Below are 25,611 nucleotides of genomic sequence, written 5' to 3'. Positions count from 1 at the left end.
CTGTGAATTTTTTGCAGTTCAAAAAACAACTTAGTTTTTTTGTCCTGATTAAGAGGAATGTTTGGAAAGTGGAACGGTTGAAGTGGATGAATGATGTTGTGCTGAAATAAATAAATGAACTGAACTGAATTAATAAGGAATATGTTTGTTAATAAACTGTCAATGCAATTAAAGTGCAAATGAAAATACAAGTTTCACCACTTTAGTCTTAATTTTCTGCGCTTAAGAAACTTCTCTATGACGTCAGCTCCAGACTTCTTTTGTGTGTTTAATATTGTCATTACTGACACAAGTGGTGGAAAAGTGTATTACAGTTCACCTGAGTGCCACTTGTGGCCCAATAATGGCTCTATGGTTAGGAATCACTGCCTTGGGTAATTTTTAAGCCATTAATACAATCAAAAAGGGACTCGCCAGTTTGTTCGCTTCAAGCAAATGTTTATTTATTATACAATATGCTTTTCTAAACAGCGCAACACAAAGTACTTGGTGCGTAGTAAATCCAAAATTTGTTGAAGCACTGATGGATCTGGTTTCTTAGGAAAAAACTTCAGACCATGTTGCATTTTTTTTTCCTCTTGTAGACATAAAATCTTAGTTTCCTGTAATAAAGCAGCTGGGTCCACTAAAGGAGTCCACATCAAAAAAAGCCTTTATTCCTCCAGGTTGAATACATGACTTCATGCTGGGAAAGACTTCATACTCTTCCACGGAAAGTCGTTTTATTGAAATTGTAGTCTCATGAAGAAAAGGCAGTGACAATATGTGGAAAAAATGTTGATTCAATTGTTTGGGGGCTAGGAGTCATAAAGTCAAGGTCCAGCGTGAGTAGACGCTAACCTGAGGGTCTGATCTACTAAGACCCCTAATAACACACAGTAATTATCATGTGAAAAGTTAAAAAAAAAAAAAATGTCACGGATAGGGTTACCCCGATACCAATATTTTGGTACATGTACTAAAATATGTTTTGATACCAAATGTGACCACAATTTTTTTTATCATTGGCATTATTTTAATTAAAAAAAATCTTCTGATACTTTAAACCCGTATTGCAATCAAACAACGATTTTTTCATTAAATAAAATAGTAAACAATTAGACAACTTATCACTCAGAGCAGGGGTCTCAAACTCAATTCACCTGGGGGCCACTGAATGCAAAGTCCGGGTGAGGCTGGGCCGCAAGAAAAGATTTCTTAAAAAATATAGTTTTAAATGTCTTTATTTTTATTTTCAACACAAAATAAAATCTAAATATTTATGAACAAAATGAGGATTAAGAAATGTGAGGCAATGCAAATTAAATACATAAATAATAACATATAACGGTTTGAAATGGTCCAGGTTATCGGGGTCTGTTATTACTGACGGACAGGTGTCATGGTGCGACTGCAGCCAGACACGTTAGAAAACCCTCGTCTCCATGGCAACGTCTCTGTCGCTTTCACTCACTTTCCGCTTTTCCACTAATGCAGGCGTAGGCAACCCAGAACGTTGAAAGAGCCACTTTGGTCCCAAATACCCAAAATAATTTCTGTCTGGAGCAAACGGGAGGGGAGGGAGGGTTCTCTGCTTGCATCATGCAAGTGATGTCAATATTCGGCCCTCAAGAGACACATACCACACGGTGATTGGTAGCTTCCTTCAGCTCCGGACACAACACTGTCACGCGCCATTCATACAAAACTCGCAGGCCGCACTAACATAAAAACTTTCATATTAAGGTGGGGGCCGCAATTGCCCCGCGGGCCGCATGTCTGAGACCCCTGTCTTAGAGTAAGCAAACAAGGGCTTTTAATTGTCTGCAGTAACATTTTGTGTCATTTCTCAATGTATTATTGTTTTGTCAAAATAATGATGGATTATTAATCTACTTGTTCATTTACTGTTAATGTCTGTTTATTTTCTGTTTTGACATGTTCTATTTACAATTTTTTTTCCTGAGGGAAAGCTCCCGAAGGAATCAATAAAGTACTATCTATCTATCTATCTATCTATCTATCTATCTATCTATCTATCTATCTATCTATCTATCTATCTATCTATCTATCTATCTATCTATCTATCTATCTATCTATCTATCTATCTATCTATCTATCTATCTATCTATCCCTCTATCTTATAGAGGGATAGATAGTACTTTATAAATAGTACTTTGTCTATCTATCTTATAGATGGATGGACAGTACTTTATTGATTTCTTCAGGAGAGTTCCCTCAGGAAAATTACAATGTTATGTTAAAATGTAATAAACACTTATTCTTCTGTTGTTTGATACTTGACATTAGTTTTGGCTTTTGGCTGAAACTACTGATTTGGGTATGAATTCGATACCAAATAGTTACAGTATCATACATTGGTCATAATTGAAGTTCTCCTGTTTGATACCAATTTGATACCGATGCTTTGTCCAGATATTCCTAATATTAATTAAATATTAAATATTATTATTTCTATCTATAAAAAAATACAAGAGAAAATGTAAAGAAAAAAGAGCAAAAAAATCTAAATTTAATGACAAATAGCTGACATTTTTAATCTGATAATTATTGATAGTATACTTAGTCACCTGTAGCACAATGTTTTGTCTTTATATATATATATATATATATATATATATATATAAATATATATATATATATATATATATATATATATATACATTATATATACCCGCATATATTGACCTTTCATTATGCGGCTCTTAGTGGAAAAAATTTAGACACCCCTGCCTGATCTAAAATACTAGCCCTCAAAAAATATATATATATATTTGAAATATGAAAAAAGTTTAGTTAGTTAATAAAAAATAATGCTCACTTATGAATTAATTTGAAAAATTACAGCCATACTAAAATTGAACATGAATATTTTTGTACAGGCAGACTTTTTGACACACATGTAAAAATACATACAAAAATATCGATACGGCCCCGGCATACTTTGACTTTGACGGAAAAAGTATGGATATTTTGATTTGAGGATCGACATCAGACCATAAAGATCTGGTATCGGCCATATTGATATTTCAGTATTTGCGCATCACTAATTCACGTTTTTTCCATCATTCGTCGGAAGTTCTCATTAATAAAGTACCACTGGTAGTCACACACACACACAAGGTGTGGTGAAATCACCCTTGTTCCACCCCCCGGGAGGTGAGGGGAGCAGTGAGCAGCAGCGGTGGCCGCACCCATGAATAATTTTTGCTGATTCAACCCCCAATTCAAACCCTTGATGCTGTGTGCCAAGCAGAAAGGTAGCGGGTCCCATTTTTATAGTCGGCCGGAGTTTGAACTCACGACCTACCGATCTCAGGGCGGACACTCTAACCACTAGGCCACTGAGCAGGCTTAGTGATTTAGGGCTATATAAGTAAACATTGATTGATTGATTGATATACGCTTTATCGTAACGCAAACCTCCGGTAGATCAGGCCTCTGTCAAACGTCCATAGAATTCATATTTGTGAGTGGAAACACATTCCTAGCCTTTTTATTGGCGCAAAGTTGCTGAACTCGAAAAGAAAGCTCCGGTTTCTATTTCGACTAAACAACCCAGTGACCGTCTTTCACGAAAGCAATCAAAACCCGATTACCAAAAAAAGCCTTCATGTGGTCTTGGCTCCGTCAAAGACCACCATCTTGTCTTCAGGGACCGCCAGGCCTTCTCAGCATTGTAAACAATGGTGAGCGTGTTCTAGATGATTCCCAGCCTGTCAGTCAAGCAAATACTCGCAACTTCTCCCTTTTATGGAGTTTCCTTCCCCGCCGTGTTGACATTACAGGACTGCAAGGACCGGACGTTCGGATGGCGTGAATCTAAAGACGAGACGCCTGCTTCTCTGCCAGTTTTTTAGATATCTCATGAACGATCGCTAATTAGTCCCAGAGGGGCCCCTTTGGTTTTCCTTCACGTCAGGGCCTCATTTGGATTGAAAGCACAATCCACTGGTTTATTTTGTATTTTGGATAGACTTTTTGTTACTAAGCAAATTGCCGCCGCCCCACACGACAGAGGACGGACGGGGAAAGCCGTGGAACGTTGCAGATGCAGTCAGTACGATTCGAATCAGAATCGATTCTCAATCCGAAACGATTCTCGATTAATAATCAATACTTTTTTTATATCATTGGGTGCAACGGTCTATGACTAACTACATTCCTTCAAATAACAGTTTTGATCATTTTTTGAACTACTTATCTGTACAGCAAATATGGGCGTCGACTGTTTTGATCCGCTGCCCGGATCATATTTTGATTTAGGTTTTTGAGTCTTTTTGTATTTTCTTTTTGTTTTGGACTCTTTCGGTTCCTGGTTGTACTTCCTTGTTTAGTCTGTCACCATAGTCACGCGTTAATTTCACCTGCCCCTTGCTTTTGACGCGCACTTGTTTTTGTAATTACTGACCTGATTTAAGCCTGCCTTCTTTGTTCACTCGTCCTTGCTTATTAGTTTCTGTTTGCACAACAGTGACGGCCTTGATTCCCGATTCTGGTAACCATTTTTGTACTCGCTAGCTTCCGCGCTATGCTTTTGTTTTTTTTCTAGCTCCCATGCTAGTTCTGTTTGTTTTGCCTTTTGTGCCTCGTACCAGTTTTTCTGTTTCATAGTCTGTTTTATTTATTAAATAAATCTTTGGTTCTTACCTTCACACTGTGTCCGTAGCCCGACTGCATCAAGAAAGAACGAACCTGCATCACGATGCCCCGCAAACGACACAGTCGACATCAACAATATGATTTGCAAGGCTGGAAAGGACAGATTTAAATAAAAAATAAAAATTTAAACTTGAAGTGGGGGCCATTTTTGTAGTTTTCACCTTCAAAATCAGTACAACATGTAGATATTTTTTGGGGAAAGAAACAGAAAATGCACTTCTATCAGAAATGTCATGTAAATGTTGAAATAGCCGAACTCAAAATGCTAGCCAAGTCAAGTTACAAAAATGTGAACAAAATGAAAATAAAAAAAACAAGCTAGCCTGCTAACAGTACTATGCTAACATTAGCATGCTAACAAGTATCATTTGTCAAAATATTTGAAAAAACTGATCTACGGGTTTTACATGCAAGCCGATACAGTTCAATACATGATTTTCTTTTGCTGATATTGGACCGATATGCGATATCACTCCACAGTAGTAGTACTGTATTGTATCCGTACAATAGTGAAAAATATGCAAAAAAAATAAAACATCAACTATTAACTCCCAGTACTACGGTCTTTAAGATGATACTAGAAGAATCTTTCCAGGAGTTCCATCCATGAGAGGAGAAAAATATTGATATATTGATATCATCACCCTTGGATCAGTCCGCAATCAGCAGGGTTCTTGCCTTTGGTCCAATAATAAACCCTGAAAGTTTGATGCAGATCAGTTTGGAAAAGGTCAATGCCCATATATGGGCATGTGGGTAGTCTGAAGTATTGAAAATGACTGATGGAGCATATTTTAAAGTCGTTATCAGTGCGTGAAAAGTGCATAAAAGGACTTTTATTTTGTTGCAAGTGGAGCTTGTCAGCCTAAAGTTAAAAAAAAAAAAGTTTAAGAAGGAGACATTTTAGACCGGGAATTCTTCTCATTCAATCGCCGTTAGAAGAAAAAGTGCAAGGCGCTCACTGCGAGATCCAAAGTAAACATGCCGCTCTCCGCCGACTTTTTTTTTTGTTTGTTGAAAAAGTCCGCCTTCTAATGCCGCGTCTTATCCGCACGGCGAGCGAGGAAATGAGCGGGAGTGACCTGGAATGACACGGAGGAAGCAATGGAGAAGCAAAACATCACACGGAGGTCTCCTCCCTCTCCTTCTCCTTCCTGTTTGATGTGAAGTGAAGTGAATTATATTTATATAGCGCTTTTCTCAAGTGACTCAAAGCGCTTTACATAGTGAAACCCAATATCCAAGTTACATTCAAACCAGTGTGGGTGTAACTGGGAGCAGGTGGGTAAAGTGTCTTGCCCAAGGACACAACGGCAGTGACTAGGATGGCACAAGCGGGAATCGAACCTGCAACCCTCAAGTTGCTGGCACGGCCACTCTACCAACCGAGCTATGCCACCCCACCATTATGTCAGGTGTCTCAGAGGCAAACATCTGCACCTTCCAGCCCAGCGCCGAGCGTCACGTGACGGAGGTTTTTCTGGACGGAGTCGGGACTCGAGCACGGTCTTTGATGCGCTCAGCTTCCTCAGATTGAAGCGAGGTCGTTGACCCCCTAAAAGCTGGGCCAAACAACCCCCACGCGCCTTTCCCTGTGATCTCACGCATTGCTCTTATCAGCAGACTTTTCCATGCTTTTTTTTTATGGCAGGAAGAGCTTTTTCCTAACGGATGATCTTGCACAAACTTATTTCCACTTAGGGCCGCACACTGAAATATTAAAGGCCTACTGAAACCCACTACCACCCACCACGCAGTCTGATAGTTTATATAGTAATGATGAAATATTAACATTGCAACACATGCCAATATGGCCTTTTTAGTTTACTAAATTACAATTTTTAATTTCCCGGGAGTTTCATCTTCGAAAAGTCGTGTAATAATGACGTGTATGCAAGACGTCACAGGTTTTAAGGAAGTATGAGCGCTGCGCACACACACAGCTAAATATCGTCTGCTTTAACGGCATATTTATACAGTTTTTTGGACATCTGTGTTTCTGAATCTTTTACAATTTGTTCAATTAATATTGGAGATGTCACAGTAGAAAGATAGAGTTGGGAAGCTTTAGCCTTTAGCCACACAAACACACGGTGATTCCTTGTTTAAAATTCCTGGAGGTGAAACTTTCCTATGGATCAGAGCGCGGTCAAGCGAACATGGTTCCCGACCACATGTCAACCAGCAGGTTTCGGTGAGAAAATTGTGGTTAAAAAGTCAGTTCTTACCGGAGAAAAGCTGAGCTTGTGCCGTCCATAATGCTGCCGTCGACTCCCCTGAGACACTGCGCGTCAAGACACCCGTGGAGACACCCTTCCGACTATCAGGTACTATTTAACTCACTAAAACACTAGCAACACAATCGAATTAACCTAGTAAATGTGTCTAAAAACATCGGAATCCGTCCCAATGCATTCGTGTTTTTTTTTTTCTAGTCCGTCGTTATCAATATCCTCAAACACAAATCTTTCATCCTCGCTCAAATTAATGGGGAAATTGTCGTTTTCTCGGTCTGAATATCACCTTTTGTTGGAGGCTCCCATTAAAAACAATGTGAGAATGTGAGGAGCCATCAACATGTGACGTCATCGTCTGCTACTTCCGGTAATGGCAGGGCTTTTGTCTTAGCACCGAAAGTTGCGAACTTTATCGTGGATGTTCTCTACTAAATCCTTTCAGCAAAAATATGGCAATATCGCGAAATGATCAAGTATGACACATAGAATGGACCTGCTATCCCCGTTAAAATAAGAAAATCTCATTTCAGTAGGCCTTTAAAGCTATTTTGACATTTTCCCATTTCAAAACCAATACGATATAAAGATTTCATTTTAGCAGTCATAAAATGTTGTAAATAGTATGTATGTATACATATATATATATATATATATATATATTTATATATATATATATATATATATATGTGTATATATATATATATATATATATATATATATATATATATATATGTATGTATGGGTATATATAGCACGGTGGGAGAGGGGTTACTGCACCTGCCTCACAATACGAAGGTCCTGAGTTCGGGCTTGTGATCTTTCCGTGTGGAGTTTGCATGTTCTCCCCGTGACTGCGTGGGTTCCCTCCGGGTACTCCGGCTTCCTCCCTCTTCCAAAGACATGCACCTGGGGATAGGTTGATTGGCAACACTAAATTGGCCCAAGTGTGGGAATGTGAGTGTGAATGTTGTCTGTCTATCTGTGTTGGCCCTGTGATGAGGTGGCGGCTTGTCCAGGGCCTATTATTACATAACATACTTTGTCTGGCAATAAAGTAATTTGTGTTGCTGTTTTTTTTTTATAAAACTTGGTTATGATAGGCTGACCATATACTGAAATCCCAAAAAGAGGACACATATATGCGTGCCAAGGCCGGGACTAGGTGAACATTTGCCAATGATACTTGAACTCGCTTTATAAATAATATATTTATTTAAATAAATCATTTTTTCTGCTCTGTTGACAGCACTGTTGGCGCTAGGAATTTTCAAAATGGGGTCCCAGGGACCCCATCAAGTCAAAAAAATGGGGTCCCACAGTAAATTTTTGGGGTCACACTTTTTTGTAAGCGTTTTGAAAACAAATGATAAACGTTTGCATTGCCCTGTTATATCTCACATTCTATGTTGTGTTTTGGAAAAAGGTTGTCATAAAAGTTACTTTATTCATTTAAATAAATAATAAAAAAAAGAAGACAAATGTGTCTGCATATGTAAATGTATTCAATTATAAACATTCATTCACATTCTTCTTTCCTTCATGGATCTAAACTTTACTGCTGCCTGTAGTTTTTTTCTATGTTTTTATTTAATAAGTTGTAGGTGTATTTATTTCAGTATAAAAGTGTAAAAAGTGTTTTGCTCGGGTCATGAAATGATGATAATGGTGTGCCATGTTTTAGTTTTTTTTCATGTTGTTTTTTTGTTTGTTTGTTTTCTGCCCTTTTTTGTCAAACAAAAATGTTTTTTATGGCAACCACACAAAATATGCAAAATCTTCCACCAAAAATATTTCAAAGTGGAATATTTGATGTGACGTAATCGGGGTTTGGGTAGAGGGTAGCGGGGGGGTGTGTATTGTAGCATCCCGGAAGAGTTAGTGCTGCAAGGGATTCTGGGTATTTTTATGTTGTGTTTATGTTGTGTTACAGTGCAGATGTTCTCCCAAAATGTGTTTGTCATTCTTTTTTGATGTGGGTTCACAGTGTGGCGCATATTTGTGAGTGTTAAAGTTGTTTAGACGGCCACCCTCAGTGTGACCTGTATGGCTGTTGATCAAGTGTGCCTTGATTAACAATCAATCCACTACCTCACTACCTCGCTCTCGCTCTCTCTGCCCCTCCCTCACAAATGCTGATGTGTGCGCACACCTGCACAATTTGTTTTGTTTTTAACCTCTTCTTAATCTTGAAAGTACAATAAAAATACACGCAATCCTGACTCAAAATGCCGGGCTTTTGAGGTATTTAAGAAACCCCACCCGGACAGCCCTGCAAAAGAGGACATGTCCGGGGAAAAGAGGACATATGGTCAGTCTCGGTTATGAGTACTTTTGAGCACATTCAACAATACTGTGTTAATGACAACGGTAACAATAGCTGCGATGTGAAATTATTCGGGTGAAAGCAGCTACTGATTCACAAATATGAGTTTATATGCTAATTGTTGGTTGTTTGTTCAACTTTCAACTTAATAGACAGATTATAAATTAGATAGTTGTCTTTTTTTTTCAACTGGAAGTGAAAATGCGATGTTTTTCGTGTAAATGATATTTAAATAAAATGTTCGCTTGAGAACAGGAACGACAAGCTCAGCAGCAAGAAACGCAACATTGAGTCATAGAGAAACATGAAAGAAAACAGGGTTAGCATGTGTGGTTAGCATGTGAACACTGTGCTTTTATTGGTCAAGCAACATGTAGGGCCTAATCTACTGTAGGTTGCATGTATTAAAACACATGCACACCATGATAGCATACGCAAAGTTGATCTAAAAGATTGCATCTCTTAAATGAGCAATATAGCAAACACAATCCATTTTCTTGACATGTGTATGGAGAATATATCTCAGAATAGGCAAATGTAATCATTTAGCACTCGTAATGTCATTTATCAAGACCAAAACTATTCTGCAACCGCAGCACGTATGGAATGTCTGCTCAAACTGGCACAGTTACGCACAAATGCTGTGGGAAAAGAGACGATTGCACAGCATAGACAAAACAAGTGTGAGAGAGATTATTTTGTGTCAACATATTTGAAATGTCAGAAATAAACATATATTACATATTGTCTATTCAGCAATTACATTTTATCATTTCATAGCTGCTGGATGACAGAAGAGTTCGATACAAACAAAATCAATTCATTTGCGTTTTTTTTAATGGTGTTTTTATTTTTCCAGACTATAAGCCGCTGCTTTTTTTTTTTTACATTTTGAACCCACTTGTAGGCTATTTTATGGATTTTTCTTTGCTGACGGCCATAATACAAATATTGTTTTAAGAAAAACAAGCAAATACACTGAAAAGGTGTGCTGTTTTTTGGGCTATGGCGTCATCTTTTGGACAAGTTTGCTCACTGCAGGTGCCTTCCATTTGTAAGGCTTTGAACCGGAAGTACAACTGCCTTTGAGTCTTTTAGCTGTTCACTGCTCGTATGTATTTTTCATTTATCACTCCAAGCAACATTTGTAAGTTTTCCAATAGAACTAAAACTGTGTATATGTGACAATCTGTCACTTCATTTCTGTTAGTTTTTCGTGTTTTTGTATTTACTTCCTGTACAGTGCTCTTATTTTGTTGTATTTCCTGTTTTATTTATGGGGCACTGTTGTTTTTTCTCTTTTCGTTGATTGGCAGCGGTTCACACCTGCTGTCAATCACACTAGTGTCTATTTATGTTTCACTTGAGCACTCCTCAGTGCTCGTTGATAATATCATGTTGAGAACGTTAATTTGCACGACTGCTTTATTTTTATTTGTTTTCTTATGAGTTCCATATTAAATTTGTCTTACCTTCACTCTTCTCTCCTGGATTCTTGCATTATCGGGGACACACAACTGCAGCCATGCAAGTTCCCAACAGTATCATCGAGCCAGAAAGGGACCTCGCGAGAATCCCTATTGGCAATCCTCAGCCGACTTTCTGGACCACACAATTCCTGGAGGACTTGAAGGCCAGGTTTGTGCGGTCCCAGCCAACAGACGCGGACCCTCTCCCCGCGGCAACGCCACCGGCTACGGCTCTCTAACCGGCGCGTCCTCCGCTGCCATCCTTCCTCTCGGCTCGACGGCTGGCTACGGCTCTCCGACCAGCACGTCCGCCACTACCTTCATGCCTCGCGGCTCCCGCGGCAACGCTACCGGCTACGGCTCTCCGACCGGCGCGTCCTACGCCGCCATCCTTCCTCTACGGCTCTCCGACATGCGAGTTCCCAACAGTATACTTATTCAACCGTCCCATGTGTGATGTCCGTAGGAGTGTTTTCATACATTTTTGTACAAACAATCCTAATGTAATCAAGCTAGCGTTGTTAGCGTTGGCTAACATGGTAAAGCGTTTACAAGTGTCTTTGTTGTTAACCTACAACGGCATTCTTTTTGTATTGTTTCAGTTTCACAAATTCCTCAGTAAATTCACCAAAACGTCACCCTGGAATTCTTGAGTGCGTTTAGCTTATTGGATTGGTAGCTTCCGCAGCTAGTGGGTCCATGACGATGACTTCTGTTTTGTTTGATCAGCCGTTTTACTGCCGTGTTACAGACACCGTTTGGACATAATTAAAGTATGTAAATGAAAGATTACAAAATATTTCCGCGTAAATAACTAATTTCACAAAGTATGTATCTGCGGCTCATAGTCAGGTACGGTTGATATACGGAAAAATATTAGTTTTCCCTAAAATTTAGTGGAAGCGGCTTATTTACCGATGCGCTCTACAGTCCGGAAAATACGGCATTGTAGCGGTTGATTTACAGACATAATTCACCACACCTGTTGCTTGACTTTATTGTTATTATTCACTGTACTGTTCGATTGTGCACATGACAATGTTGTCCTGTTTCACTGTAGTTGTCTTGCTTTCACGCTACAAGCACAACAGCATACAGTTTTTTCTTGTATGAAAAATCTTCTCGCAATATGCATATTCATGCATCTGGATCATTACAGACCAGAATCACAACTAAAAGTAGGTTCTATCATCTAAATAACGCTTCTCTATAAAACCTTTATGTAAAAATGGTGGTCTGCACACTGTTTGCACTTGTTATTAATTGTGCACACACGCCCACTAGTACTACACGGTATTTAGAACTTGTTATTCGGATCTCACTACATCAGGTCTTTAGAGTAGAAAGTCTTTTCTCCATCCACTCCTCACATATCTCTCCCGCCTGCGGGCCTCCTTCCTCCTCCTGCTGCGCCACTGCAGGCGAGCACGCTCCGCCCTGTCCCGGCTGGCCGAAGGGAACTTCTTGTCCGGGAAAATCTCCTTTAGCTTGCTCAGGAAAAACACCTCCAGGTGCCGGCCGGCCCGGCCCACCTCCGAGTCGGGCTGCGGTGAGGAGAGTGCTGGGGTCAGAGTGCCTGTTTCATTTGTGTGACTTCTACATCGCACCGCTAATGAGGCCCTAATTAGTTTACCTTTAAAACACTCACACTCAAGTCCTCTAATCAGAACTGAGACTTGTCCTTAAATGTCTCAGGCTAGTCCCTAAAGTACTTGACTTATCCTCTTTTTCGCTATACATGCAGTAGGATACCATGTATTACTATGAGTTACACTGCAGTACACTACAAACTTATACCCAACAGTACATCACTATACACTACGCTACATGCATTTCAATTTGATACTTTACGATTAGTTATCATACTGTAAGTTACGATACGATACAATACGTTATGCTACATGCATTACGATCTGATACTTTACGATTAGTTACAATACCTTAAGTTATGATACGATACAATACGTTGTCGTACACGCATTACGATCTGATACTTTACGATTAGTTACAATACCGTAAGTTAGGATGCAATACAATATGTTATGCTACATACATTACGATATGATACTTTACGATTAGTTACAATAACGTAAGTTACGATATGATACAATACGTTGTCGTACACGCATTACGATCTGATACGTAACGATTAGTTACAATACCGTAAGTTAGAATACCATACAATACGTTATGCTACATGCATTACGATCTGGTACTTTACGATTAGTTACAATACCGTAAGTTACGATACGATACAATACGTTGTAGTACACCCATTACGATCTGATATTTTACGATTAGTTTCAATACCGTAAGTTAGGACGCAATACAATACGTTATGCTACATACATTACGATATGATACTTTACGATTAGTTACAATAACGTAAGTTACGATATGATACAATACGTTGTCGTACACGCATTACGATCTGATACGTAACGATTAGTTACAATACCGTAAGTTATAATACGATACAATACGTTATGCTACATGCATTACGATCTGGTACTTTACGATTAGTTACAATACCGTAAGTTACGATACGATACAATACGTTGTAGTACACGCAATCCAATCTGATACTTTACGATTAGTTACAATACTGTAAGTTACGATACAATACAATACGTTATGCTACATGCATTACGATCTGATATTTTACGATTAGTTACAATACCGTAAGTTAGGATGCAATACAATACGTTATGCTACATACATTACGATATGATACTTTACGATTAGTTACAATAACGTAAGTTACGATATGATACAATACTTTGTCGTACACGCATTACGATCTGATACGTAACGATTAGTTACAATACCGTAAGTTATAATACGATACAATACGTTATGCTACATGCATTACGATCTGGTACTTTACGATTAGTTACAATACCGTAAGTTACGATACGATACAATACGTTGTAGTACACGCAATCCAATCTGATACTTTACGATTAGTTACAATACTGTAAGTTACGATACGAAACAATACGTTATGCTACATGTATTACGATGTGATACTTTACGATTAGTTACAATACCCTAAGTTCCGATGCGATACAATACGTTATGCTACATACATTACGATCCGGTACTTTACGATTAGTTACAATACCGTAAGTTCCGATGCGATACAATACGTTATGCTACATACATTACGATCTGATACTTTACGATTAGTTACAATACCGTAAGTTACAATACGATACAATACGTTGTCGTACACGCATTACGATCTGATACTTAACGATTTGTTACAATACTGTAAGTTATGACATGATACAATACGTTATGCTACATGCATTACGATCTGCTACTTTACGATTAGTTACAATACTGTAAGTTACGATACGATACAATACGTTGTAGTACACGCATTACAATCTGATACTTTAGGATTAGTTACAATACTGTAAGTTACGATACAATACATTATGCTTCATGTATCACGATCTGATAGTTTATGATTTGTTACAATACTGTGAGTTACGATACAACACAGTACGATACATTACAATACAATATACGATACTTTTTGCTTCATTCAGTACAATGTGATACTTTACAATTACTAAAATACTTAACTCATGATACGATACAATACGTTATGCTACATGCAATACGATACAACACGCTACAATTAGTAACAATTCCATAAGATACGATACAATACAATACGTTGTGCTACACACATTACGATCTGATACTTTGAGTAAGTACAGTACTGTAAGTTACGATACGATATAATACGTTGTGCTACACGCGATCTGATAATTTACGATTAGTTACAACACCGTAAGTTACGATACGATACAATACGTTATGCTGCATGCCTCACGATCTGATACTATACGATTAGTTACAATACTTTAAATTACGATACGACACAGTACGATACCCTTCCCTTTAACATTGTTTGGGCATGTGGCTCTCCCCGGGCCTGCGGGTTGGCTTCTATTGCGGAGAAGGGACGGTGCGGCGGTGCCGCCACTCTCGCCCCCAGCAAGACCCAGACGACCGGTTTGCCCTGGATTTCCTGCGTTGGCACCCTGCCGGTTCAGTGTTTAGGTGACCTCTAAATGTAAAAACAGTGTTTGCATCATGCCTTTGCGAAACACTAAAATATCAGAGCGTCTCTAAACCACCTCATGAGAGCGCAACATTTTTTCAGCGATATTTGAGAGGTTCGATTAGCAGTTTCTTATTGCCATATTTAGGTTTTACGCATTTCTCGGAGTAATGAAAACGCAGCTGGCGAGTCCTTTGACCTGAGCCTCTGGACCTTTTAGCGTGTGCTGTACTCTTAGCATTACAAGATGCTATAAGGGCTAATAACTTACTGCTAAATCAAAAAATAGTCATTCAGTAAGACGTACCACTGTATGTATGAAACTTACGTAGTTGAAGGTAGCACAGTTGCTGAACATCAGCAGGGCGTCGTTGACGAATTGGTCGGCTGTGAAGTAGTGCACAGTGTTGCTCCTGTTGAGTTTCCTGCGGATCAGCGACAAGTCCATGGGCCTCTTGATGACCTGGTAGTAGTTCCTCACCTGAGGCATAGTCCCCAACTCAATGAACTCTGTACACACAGTCTACTGTGTACTGTACACAGAATGCACCTTGTGACCCACCTGGCGGCTGACAGGCTCGTGGAAAGGATCGCTCAGCGTGTGGACGTACAGCAGCAACGTCAGCTTCTCACATCTCTGCAGGACAGCAGACAAAGATGCTGGACTTCCTCTTTCAATGTTTGCAACTACATGCTCACCCTCTGGTCGCACGGGGACAGGGCGTACGGGGTGCTGGCCCCCTCACTGACGAAGGACTCTGCTGGGTCGTGGTCAGTCGTGCACAGCGAACAGGCCCAGTCTCCCCTGCAGGACATTGGGTGGAGATGCAGTTCCGGTGTCGTGGTTAGTAAATGTACCAGATGCACGTTATGGCTTCACGTGAAGAAAATGAGATTAAAGACGGTACGCACATTGGGAGGCTGAGGAGTGAAGGAATGTGACAAGCCAAGTGGTAAACCTTAGGACAAAAGTCACAGCAAAGCAGATCTCCTCCACTCCGACACACAGCACAGTAGTCTTCACTCTCCATCTCCTCGCTCCCGCCTCCACTTTGGACCACTTCTTGAGTCGAGAAATCCCCGTGAGGATCTCCACATTTTGTCTCTGGAGCCGGTTCGCATTCAGAATCTTCTGGCTCGAGCTCCAGTACCATTATGAGCTTACGGTCCGGATCCAAGTAGAAGGTGTCCAAGTCAGCCTTCCCATGCTGGTGAACCATGATGTACGGTGGATCCAGATCGGATTCCAGTTCTGGTGCCGATGCAGGTGAGCTGTCAGGACAAAGTGGTTCAGTCCAGAATGACGCCGCTTTAGTCTGATATCCTTGCTCGTATTGGTTCTTCGGTCAAGTTGTGACACATTTCACCAAACACAGGTGAATGTCTTGGTCTGCCTGCAAGCACACTCTAGTCCTGAGTTCGGCAATTATGAACACAGACCGTACCTAAATTTAGGATTTAATTGCCAATTTTGAGCAAAATAAGGCGATGGCTAGCAAAGCGTAACAGAAAGCTGAGTGAAAATCCTCAAGAAATAAGAGCTAAGGGTAAAACCAGAAGTATAAATAGTACCGTAGTTAAACATACCTGCATATTTTCGCAAGGGGTGTCCCGAAACAACTTTTTGCACTTCTAATACGATGGTGGTATTGGAGTTTTCAGTATTGGCCGATATCTATCTGATACTATATCAGCAAGAATCCTACCAACGTCTATCATTTGATAGTGTGCAATATTAGAAAATGCTTAACAATGGTAAATATGAAAACCACTTACTATTAATCGTATGGATGGACTTATGCTGTCTTTAGACTGAAGTGGAGTAGTTATTAGAGGCAAGAGTCCTCCCAGATTATTTTTATTTAAGGCTGTCTAAATAAAAAACAGGTTACTAGATTTGAAGATGAACAATTCATCTGATACACAGGACTAAGTACAAACAATGGCAATACCAGCGCTGGAGAGAGGACCGAGCCGTCCAATGTCGGGAGGAGAACGAAACCGAAACATTCTTGTCCACTCTCACTCTCCGCACCTGGAACATCCTTACCGCATTTACACCAGAAGAAGTAATATGTGTGTGAGCGTACAAATAAGATACAGGTTGAGATCATTGTGTTTATCTCTTTGAGCAAAACCAAGGCCAAATTTAGTAACTTCTAAAGTGTTTAATTTTGCCCAAAGGAGAGAATATTCCCCAAGGTTATTTGTTCTTTTTTGGTGACACCTAGTGCCCAAAATATCACGTTAAGCCCACGTTGCAGTAAGTTAAAGGATGTGGACACACTTGTTACTGGATCCTTTCTAACACACTTCTGCCTTGGAGACTTTGTATGTGCTAGTAATACTCAACTATAATTACTTCATACTTGTTTATGTTGACAAATTACCTGTCTTAGACTGCAATATTGTTCAATGAGGGACACCTTTTATGTAAATCCAGCTTGCGTGCTATTGCGTGCTTAGCTGTTGTGTAGCCGCGAGCTCCTAGTAGCCTTACCATGGGTTCTTAACCATACAGGTCTCGGTGCCCAACTTCTGCACTACAGGGGGGCACGGAATTAGTAATGTTAGTCTTTATTTTTATCATATTCAGTAATTAAATTTTACGTACTTTCAGTCTAACAGGATAAACCGTGTCAAATGATATGAAAGCATGTCTTAATCACAAAGATTATTATCAAGGCTTCGGTCAGGCTGAATAGAAAATAAATACTAATCAAATATACTGAAAAGGAAGGGACTCGTGAAAACTGATGAAAATAAATTTACGCATTGCTGAAAAAAAATTCTAACCAAATTAATGCATACATCCATCCATTTCCAACCGCTTATTCGCTTTCGGGGTCGCGGGGGGTGCTGGCGCTTTTCCCAGCTACAGTCGGGCGGAAGGCGGGGTACACCCTGGACAAGTCGCCATCTCATCGGACGGCCAACACAGATAGACAGACAACATTCACACTCACATTCACACACTAGGGCCAATTTAGTGTTGCCAATCAACCTATCCCCAGGTGCATGTCTTTGGAAGTGGGAGGAAGCCGGAGTACTCGGAGGGAACCCATGCATTTACGGGGAGGACATGCAAACTCCACACAGAAAGATCCCGAGCCTGGGATTGAACCCAGGACTGCAGGACCTTTGTATTGTGAGGCAGACGCACTAACCCCTCTGCCACTGCGAAGCCTAAATTAATAAATACAAAATATTATAAATATGTTTTTTAGACAAACTGTCAACAAAATTAAAGTACTAATGCAAATACTACTTCATCCGTGTAGTCATATTTTTTGCACTTAAACTGCTCTATGACTTTAGCCCTAGAATTCTTCTGTTTGTTTGAGATTGTCACTACTGCCACAGGTGGTGTAAAAGTGTATTACAACTGAGGACCGCATGCGTAAACAGAGAGTTTATGTTAATCATTGCAGCTTGGTGAAGTTGTCAGAATTGCCATCTTCTTTTTGATAATCTACAGAAATGGTTTTAATGATATGCTTGCATATGCCTACCCAGCAGGCACAATACAATGATACAACGTCAATTATACAGTACTTACCTTTCAAAACCGACTTTGAAACAACGTTGCAAAATTGTTGTATTCGTAAATTGAGACAACGTGGGTGTCTAACTTTGAATCTGCGTTGTTGGTTGGGAAATGACCAGATTTCAATGGTCAAATCAACGTCACAACCTGACATTGAATAAACTTCAAAAAGAATGTTGTTTGTGTTGTAGAAAATTGATTTGGGGCAGCTCAATGGAAGAGGGGTTAGTGCGTCTCCCTCACAATACAAAGGTCCTGGGTTCGATCCAGTGCTCGGGATTTTTATGTGTGGAGTTTGCATGTTCTCCCTGTGACTACAAGGGTTCCCTCTGGGTACTCCGGCTTCCTCCCACCTCCAAAGACATACACTTGGGGCTAGGTTGATTGGCCACACTAAATTGGCCCTAGTGTGTGAATGTGAGTGTGAATGTTGTCTGTCTATCTGTGTTGGCCCTGTGATGAGGTGGCGACTTGTCCAGGGTGTACGCCGCCTTCTACCTGAATGCAGCTGAGATAGACTCCAGCACCCCTGCGACCCCGAATGGAACAAGCAGTAGGAAATGGATGGATGGAATATTGGTTGGGAAAGGACCAAATTTTAATGGGCAAATCAACGTCACAACCTGACATTTACCGTATTTTTCGGACTGTAAGTCGCAGTTTTGTTCATAGTGCGACTTATACTCAGGAGCGACTTATGTGTGAAATTATTAACACATTACCGTAAAATATCAAATAATATTATTTAGCTCATTCACGTAAGAGACTAGACGTATAAGATTTCATCGGATTTAGCAATTAGGAGTGACAGATTGTTTGGTAAACGTATATCATGTTCTATATGTTATAGTTATTTGAATGACTCTTACCATAATATGTTACGTTAACATACCAGGCACCTTCTCAGTTGGTTATTTATGCGTCATATAACATACACTTATTCAGCCTGTTGTTCACTATTCTTTATTTATTTGAAATTGCCTTTCAAATGTCTATTCTTGGTGTTGGGTTTTATCACATAAATTTCCCCCAAAAATGCGACTTATACTCCAATGCAACTTATGTATGTTTTTTCCCTTCTTTATTATGCATTTTCGGCGGGTGCGACTTATATTCCGGAGCGACTATACTCCGAAAAATACGGTAATAAACATCGTCAAAAAGCATGTTGTATTTGTGTTGTAGAATATCGGTTGGGAATTGACCAAATTTCAATGGTCAAATCAACATTAGAACCCAACATTGATTAAACGTTGAAAAAAAGGATGTTGTTCCAATGTTAGGTTTGAGTTGTTCAATGTCAGGACCTGATTCAACAAGTTCTCAACGTTGTTTTAATGTATTGTGCCTGCTGGGTAACTGAGAGCAGTACATGTCCGATGAGAAAAATACAAGTGTGAAACACTAACCAAAGCGCATTCAAAAACACATTAAGTACTTGTTTAATGTTTGTTCCGGACTACAAGTGTGAACGCACCCCGAGGGACTCAAGTCAGGTATTTTCTCCTGGATCTCCACCTTAGCTGATCCATTTGTATTCACTTCATTCTGAAAACAGAAAGAGACAAAAGCAAATCGGAGTCTGTTTTTTTTTAATCCGGACTAAATGGCACCCGTACCAGAGTCCCGACTTGTCCCAGAGAAGCGCCGGATGAAGTACGGAAGTCCAGACGCTCCAGCCTCACTACAGCTTTGCGAGAGCCACCCAGAACCCTTCGGACATCTTTGTTCGCCACATTGGGAGCCGTCTCAGAGGAGTCCGTCTCTATTGACACTTTACAGTATTTTTTAGGCTGTCCACTGGGGAGGTTGCCATGACGTGGGTAGGGAGGATCTACCGTCTCCATGAGCTCCAGCCTCTGGAGGGCCTGAAGAAAATGCAGAAGTAAAATGTCTGATGTCGGCACTGGATTAAAGTCCGTTATAAAACCCGCCAGGAACAAGGTGAAGGAAATTCTCTGGGTCATAACCACAAGAAAAATAACTTAAAAATAACAATTGGATGTGATTTTTAGAGAAAAAACAGCAATAACAGCAACAAAACACGGTCAGCTTACGAGAGCATGATCCTTACCTGATTATGGTGACAATATTGAAGAGATGATCTGATCAAGGACTCTCCAGGCTGGACGGGAGATGAGGTTGAGAGCGGTGATGCAACCCTCTCACTGAATCCCTGCAAGTGAGCGGCTTCTGGTAACGTTGTCCTTGATGGTCCTCTAGGGACACAAGCAACAGCAATAATACTTCAAGTGAGCTACATACATATTCATGTTTTTTAGCAGGAAAACACACCTGAAGTCTCTCTATAGACTATAAAAGTACAGCATCCAGTCCTACTGAGGTGTCGTGACAGCAGCTTAATTCTATTTACAGTATTATGAAACATGACCAGGGCATTTTATTTATAGGTCTCTTTCATGGCACTCGATTTATGATATAACAACTAAAACATAGTATATATATATATATATATATATATATATATATATATATATATATATATATATATATATATATATATGTATAGCTTCAAGAGGTAGTCACCTGAAATTGTTTACACTTCAAAAGTGTGCTTGAAGATCATCGAGAGAATGCCAAGAGTGCAAAGCAGCAATCACAGCAATTTTGATTGATTGATTGATACTTTTTTTAGTAGATTGCACAGTTCAGTACATATTCCGTACAATTGACCACTAAATGGTAACACCCGAATAAGTTTTTCAACTTGTTTAAGTCGGGGTCCACGTTAATCAAATCATGGCAAAAGGTGGCTATTTTGAAGAAATTCAACGATAAAACATGTTTTCAGTTATTTCACCTTTTTTGGTTATTTACATAACTCCACATGTGTCCACTCATAGTTTTGATGCCTTCAGTGACAATCTACAATGTAAATAGTCATGAAAATAAAGAAAACGCTTTCAATGAGGAGAAGGTGGGTCCAAACTTTTGGCCTGTACTGTATATTTATATATATATTGCTAACATATATATAGCTATGAAAAAATACAAATGAAATAATAATAAATCTAAAATTGTTTTATATATATATATACGTATATATATATATATATATATATATATATATATATATATATATATATATATATATATATATATAAAACAATATATATAAAAAATTATGAACTATAGTAGCATATATAGATATATTATGTTATACTACAGTATTTTATGTTATGTCATATTTTGTTGTTATGTTATATTATTTTATTTTATTTTATATTATGTTAATTTATAATATATTTCAAACTGACGATTTGGAAACAAAATGCCATATAAAAATGTAATTTAAATATGTTAATCGTAACAGGTATACCTCTTTCATATATATATATATATATATATATATATAAAATAATGAAAATAAATAATATATATATTTATATATATACACATACACACATATATATATACATATATATATATATATTTATACACATACACATACATATATATATATATATATGTATATATATATATATATACATACATATATATATATATATGTATGTGTATGTGTATAAATATATATATATATGTATATATATATGTGTGTATGTGTATATATATAAATATATATATTATTTATTTTCGGGTCTCCCCATGTCTAGCATTAAAAGATTACAGTTGGTACAAAATGCGGCTGCTAGACTTTTGACAAGAACAAGAAAGTTTGATCACATTACGCCTGTACTGGCTCACCTGCACTGGCTTCCTGTGCACTTAAGATGTGACTTTAAGGTTTTACTACTTACGTATAAAATACTACACGGTCTAGCTCCATCCTATCTTGCCGATTGTATTGTACCATATGTCCCGGCAAGAAATCTGCGTTCAAAGGACTCCGGCTTATTAGTAATTCCCAAAGCCCAAAAAAAGTCTGCGGGCTATAGAGAGTTTTCATTTCGGGCTCCAGTACTCTGGAATGCCCTCCCGGTAAAAGTTCGAGATGCCACCTCAGTAGAAGCATTTAAGTCTCACCTTAAAACTCATTTGTATACTCTAGCCTTTAAATAGACTCCCTTTTTAGACCAGTTGATCTGCCGTTTCTTTTCTTTTTCTTCTATGTCCCACTCTCCCTTGTGGAGGGGGTCTGGTCCGATCCGGTGGCCATGTACTGCTTGCCTGTGTATCGGCTGGGGACATCTCTGCGCTTCTGATCCGCCTCCGCTTGGGATGGTTTCCTGCTGGCTCCGCTGTGAACGGGACTCTCGCTGCTGTGTTGGATCCGCTTTGGACTGGACTCTCGCGACTGTGTTGGATCCATTGTGGATTGAACTTTCACAGTATCATGTTAGACCCGCTCGACATCCATTGCTTTCCTCCTCTCCAAGGTTCTCATAGTCATCATTGTCACCGACGTCCCACTGGGTCATTATTGTCACCGATGTCCCACTGGGTGTGAGTTTTCCTTGCCCTTATGTGGGCCTACCGAGGATGTCGTGGTGGTTTGTGCAGCCCTTTGAGACACTAGTGATTTAGGGCTATATAAGTAAACATTGATTGATTGATTGATTGATATATATATATATATATATATATATATATATATATATATATATATATATATATATATATATATATATATATATATATATAGTTAAATACATATATTGTACTAAATTATATTATATTATATTGATAATTTGTAAAACACAATACCATACATACTTTGTAATTGAAATATGTTCATCTGAACAGGTAAATTGAGCGTAAATAAACCACAAAGTATTTGATTAATCCAGAGTAACAAATGATTGCATGTGTATGTCCACTATTGTACAGATTTGATCAAATTGATATTTGTCAATAAAAAAGTTAATTTGATAAGCCAAACTTAACTTTCCTGTCATATTCGAGTCGATTCAGAACGGGTCACGAATGAAAACATTAATGAATAACATGATTTACAAATCTCAAGGCCTTATAATATCCTCCACACATATAAATCACCACTTCTATTTCATTAGTCAAACTTCTTACACATGTTGTGTTACCGGTCAAAAGTGACCGCCACACTTAATCTAGATTATATAATATTAAATTATATTATATTGATCCATACACATAAAACCGGACCAAACTCACACGCATTACAAACATAGCAGCTAAAATCATCAGCCTACCCACACCCGACATTTCAGATCTAAACAGGTCAGTCATTTGACTGGCAAACACAATAGACCAGGATATCACTCACACACTACACCAATACATCATCCCACTACCATCAGGGCGCAGGTACAGAACTATCAAATTCCAGAGAGCCAGCATCGGGAAAAGCCTTATCCCTGCAGCTATAGTCGCCCTAAACAGTAGGCCCGGCTGACCTGTCTGACAAGCCTGTAAATGTGTTGGTCATGTATGATGTCTTTTTGTTATTTTTGTTTGTGATGTGTAATGTCTATTTTTTAAATGTATGGCAGTGAAAATGAATTTCCCCAACGGGGACCAATAACTGAAAGTCTGGGCTTCCCTGCTTAGGCTGCTGCCCCCGCGACCCGACCTCGGATAAGCGGAAGAAGTTGGATGGATGGATTGATGGGATCAATAAATCTAAATCAAACCAAATCAATCAATCCACATTTTTATTATGTCCTCATTTTTATCGCAGTTATATTTGTACTTTGTACAAAAAAAGTCTGCGAGCTATAGAGCGTTTTCCGTTCGGGCTCCAGTACTCTGGAATGCCCTCACGGTAACAGTTCGAGATGCTACCTCAGTAGAAGCATTTAAGTCTCACCTTAAAACTCATCTGTATACTCTAGCCTTTAAATAGGCCTCCTTTTTAGACCAGTTGATCTGCCGCTTCTTTTCTTTCTCCTATGTCCCCCCCTCCCTTGTGGAGGGGGTCCGGTCCGATGACCATGGATGAAGTACTGGCTGTCCAGAGTCGAGACCCAGGATGGACCGCTCGTCGGGACCCAGGATGGACCGCTCGCCTGTATCGGTTGGGGACATCGCTACGCTGCTGATCCGCCTCCGCTTGAGATGGTTTCCTGTGGACGGGATTCTCGCTGCTGTCTTGGATCAGCTTGAACTGAACTCTCGCGGCTGTGTTGGAGCCACTATGGATTGAACTTTCACAGTATCATGTTAGACCCGCTTGACATCCATTGCTTTCGGTCCCCTAGAGGGGGGGGGTTGCCCACATCTGAGGTCCTCTCCAAGGTTTCTCATAGTCAGCATTGTCACTGGCGTCCCACTGGATGTGAATTCTCCCTGCCCACTGGGTGTGAGTTTTCCTTGCCGTTTTGTGGGTTCTTCCGAGGATGTCGTAGTCGTAATGATTTGTGCAGTCCTTTGAGACATTTGTGATTTGGGGCTATATAAATAAACATTGATTGATTGATTGATTGATTGATATCATCAAGTACTTTTTATTTTGACCTACAATCTGTGCATTCTCTATTGTAAAAATGCTCTTGTGCCACCAAGTTTTTTTTAGTTGAGGGATAATTCTAAATAGTGATGCGAGGATAAGGCATAACAACACAATTACAGCCAATATTTCAGAATAAAGTTCTTAATTATTAATCGTGTAATATTTGTGTAAATGGATAGGTTGATTGGCAACACTAAATTGGACTTAGTGTGTGAATGTGAGTGTGAATGCTGTCCGTCTATCTGTGTTGGCCCTGCGATGAGGTGGCGGCTTGTCCAGGGTGTACGACGCCTTCCGCCCGATTGTAGCTGAGATAGGCACCAGCGCCCCCCGCGACCCCAAAAGGGAATAAGCGGTAGATAATGGATGGATTTCAGAATAAAGTTCTTAATTATTAATCGTGTAATATTTGTGTAAATAGATAGGTTGATTGGCAACACTAAATTGGCCCTAGTGTGTGAATGTGAGTGTGAATGGTGTCTGTCTATCTGTGTTGGCCCTGCGATGAGGTAGTGACTTGTCCAGGGTGTACGACGCCTTCCGCCCCATTGTAGCTGAGATAGGCACCAGCGCCCCCCGCGACCCCAAAAGGGAATAAGCGGTAGATAATGGATGGATGGATGGATTTCAGAATAAAGTTCTTAATTATTAATAGTGTAATATTTGTGTAAATAGATAGGTTGATTGGCAACACTAAATTGGCCCTAGTGTGTGAATGTGAGTGTGAATGTTGTCTGTCTATCTGTGTTGGCCCTGCGATGAGGTAGTGACTTGTCCAGGGTGTACGACGCCTTCCGCCCCATTGTAGCTGAGATAAGCACCAGCGCCCCCTGCGATCCCAAAGGGGAACAAGCGGTGGGAAATGGATGGATGGATGGATTTTGAT

The 25,611-nt window shown here is 39.5% G+C and overlaps 1 protein-coding gene across 1 annotated transcript; it reads right to left on the bottom strand.

The window, feature by feature from the left end:
* Window positions 1–9,550: 9,550 nt before the first annotated feature.
* Window positions 9,551–20,687, bottom strand: LOC133549250 (E3 ubiquitin-protein ligase TRIM33-like). The gene is made up of 9 exons (XM_061894473.1): window positions 20,612–20,687; window positions 20,391–20,535; window positions 19,936–20,184; window positions 19,794–19,864; window positions 15,682–16,041; window positions 15,469–15,574; window positions 15,332–15,406; window positions 15,098–15,250; window positions 9,551–12,235 (listed from the first exon to the last, which is right to left on the bottom strand). The coding sequence occupies exons 3-9, from the start codon at window positions 20,161–20,163 to the stop codon at window positions 12,026–12,028; spliced, it is 1,203 nt and encodes a 400-aa protein (XP_061750457.1). The 5' UTR covers window positions 20,164–20,184; window positions 20,391–20,535; window positions 20,612–20,687; the 3' UTR covers window positions 9,551–12,025.
* Window positions 20,688–25,611: the final 4,924 nt, after the last annotated feature.

The sequence above is a fragment of the Nerophis ophidion genome, linkage group LG03, assembly GCF_033978795.1.
Source record: "Nerophis ophidion isolate RoL-2023_Sa linkage group LG03, RoL_Noph_v1.0, whole genome shotgun sequence".
NCBI classification, from domain to species: Eukaryota; Metazoa; Chordata; class Actinopteri; order Syngnathiformes; family Syngnathidae; genus Nerophis; species Nerophis ophidion.
This window is presented reverse-complemented; position numbering and strand designations above follow the sequence as displayed.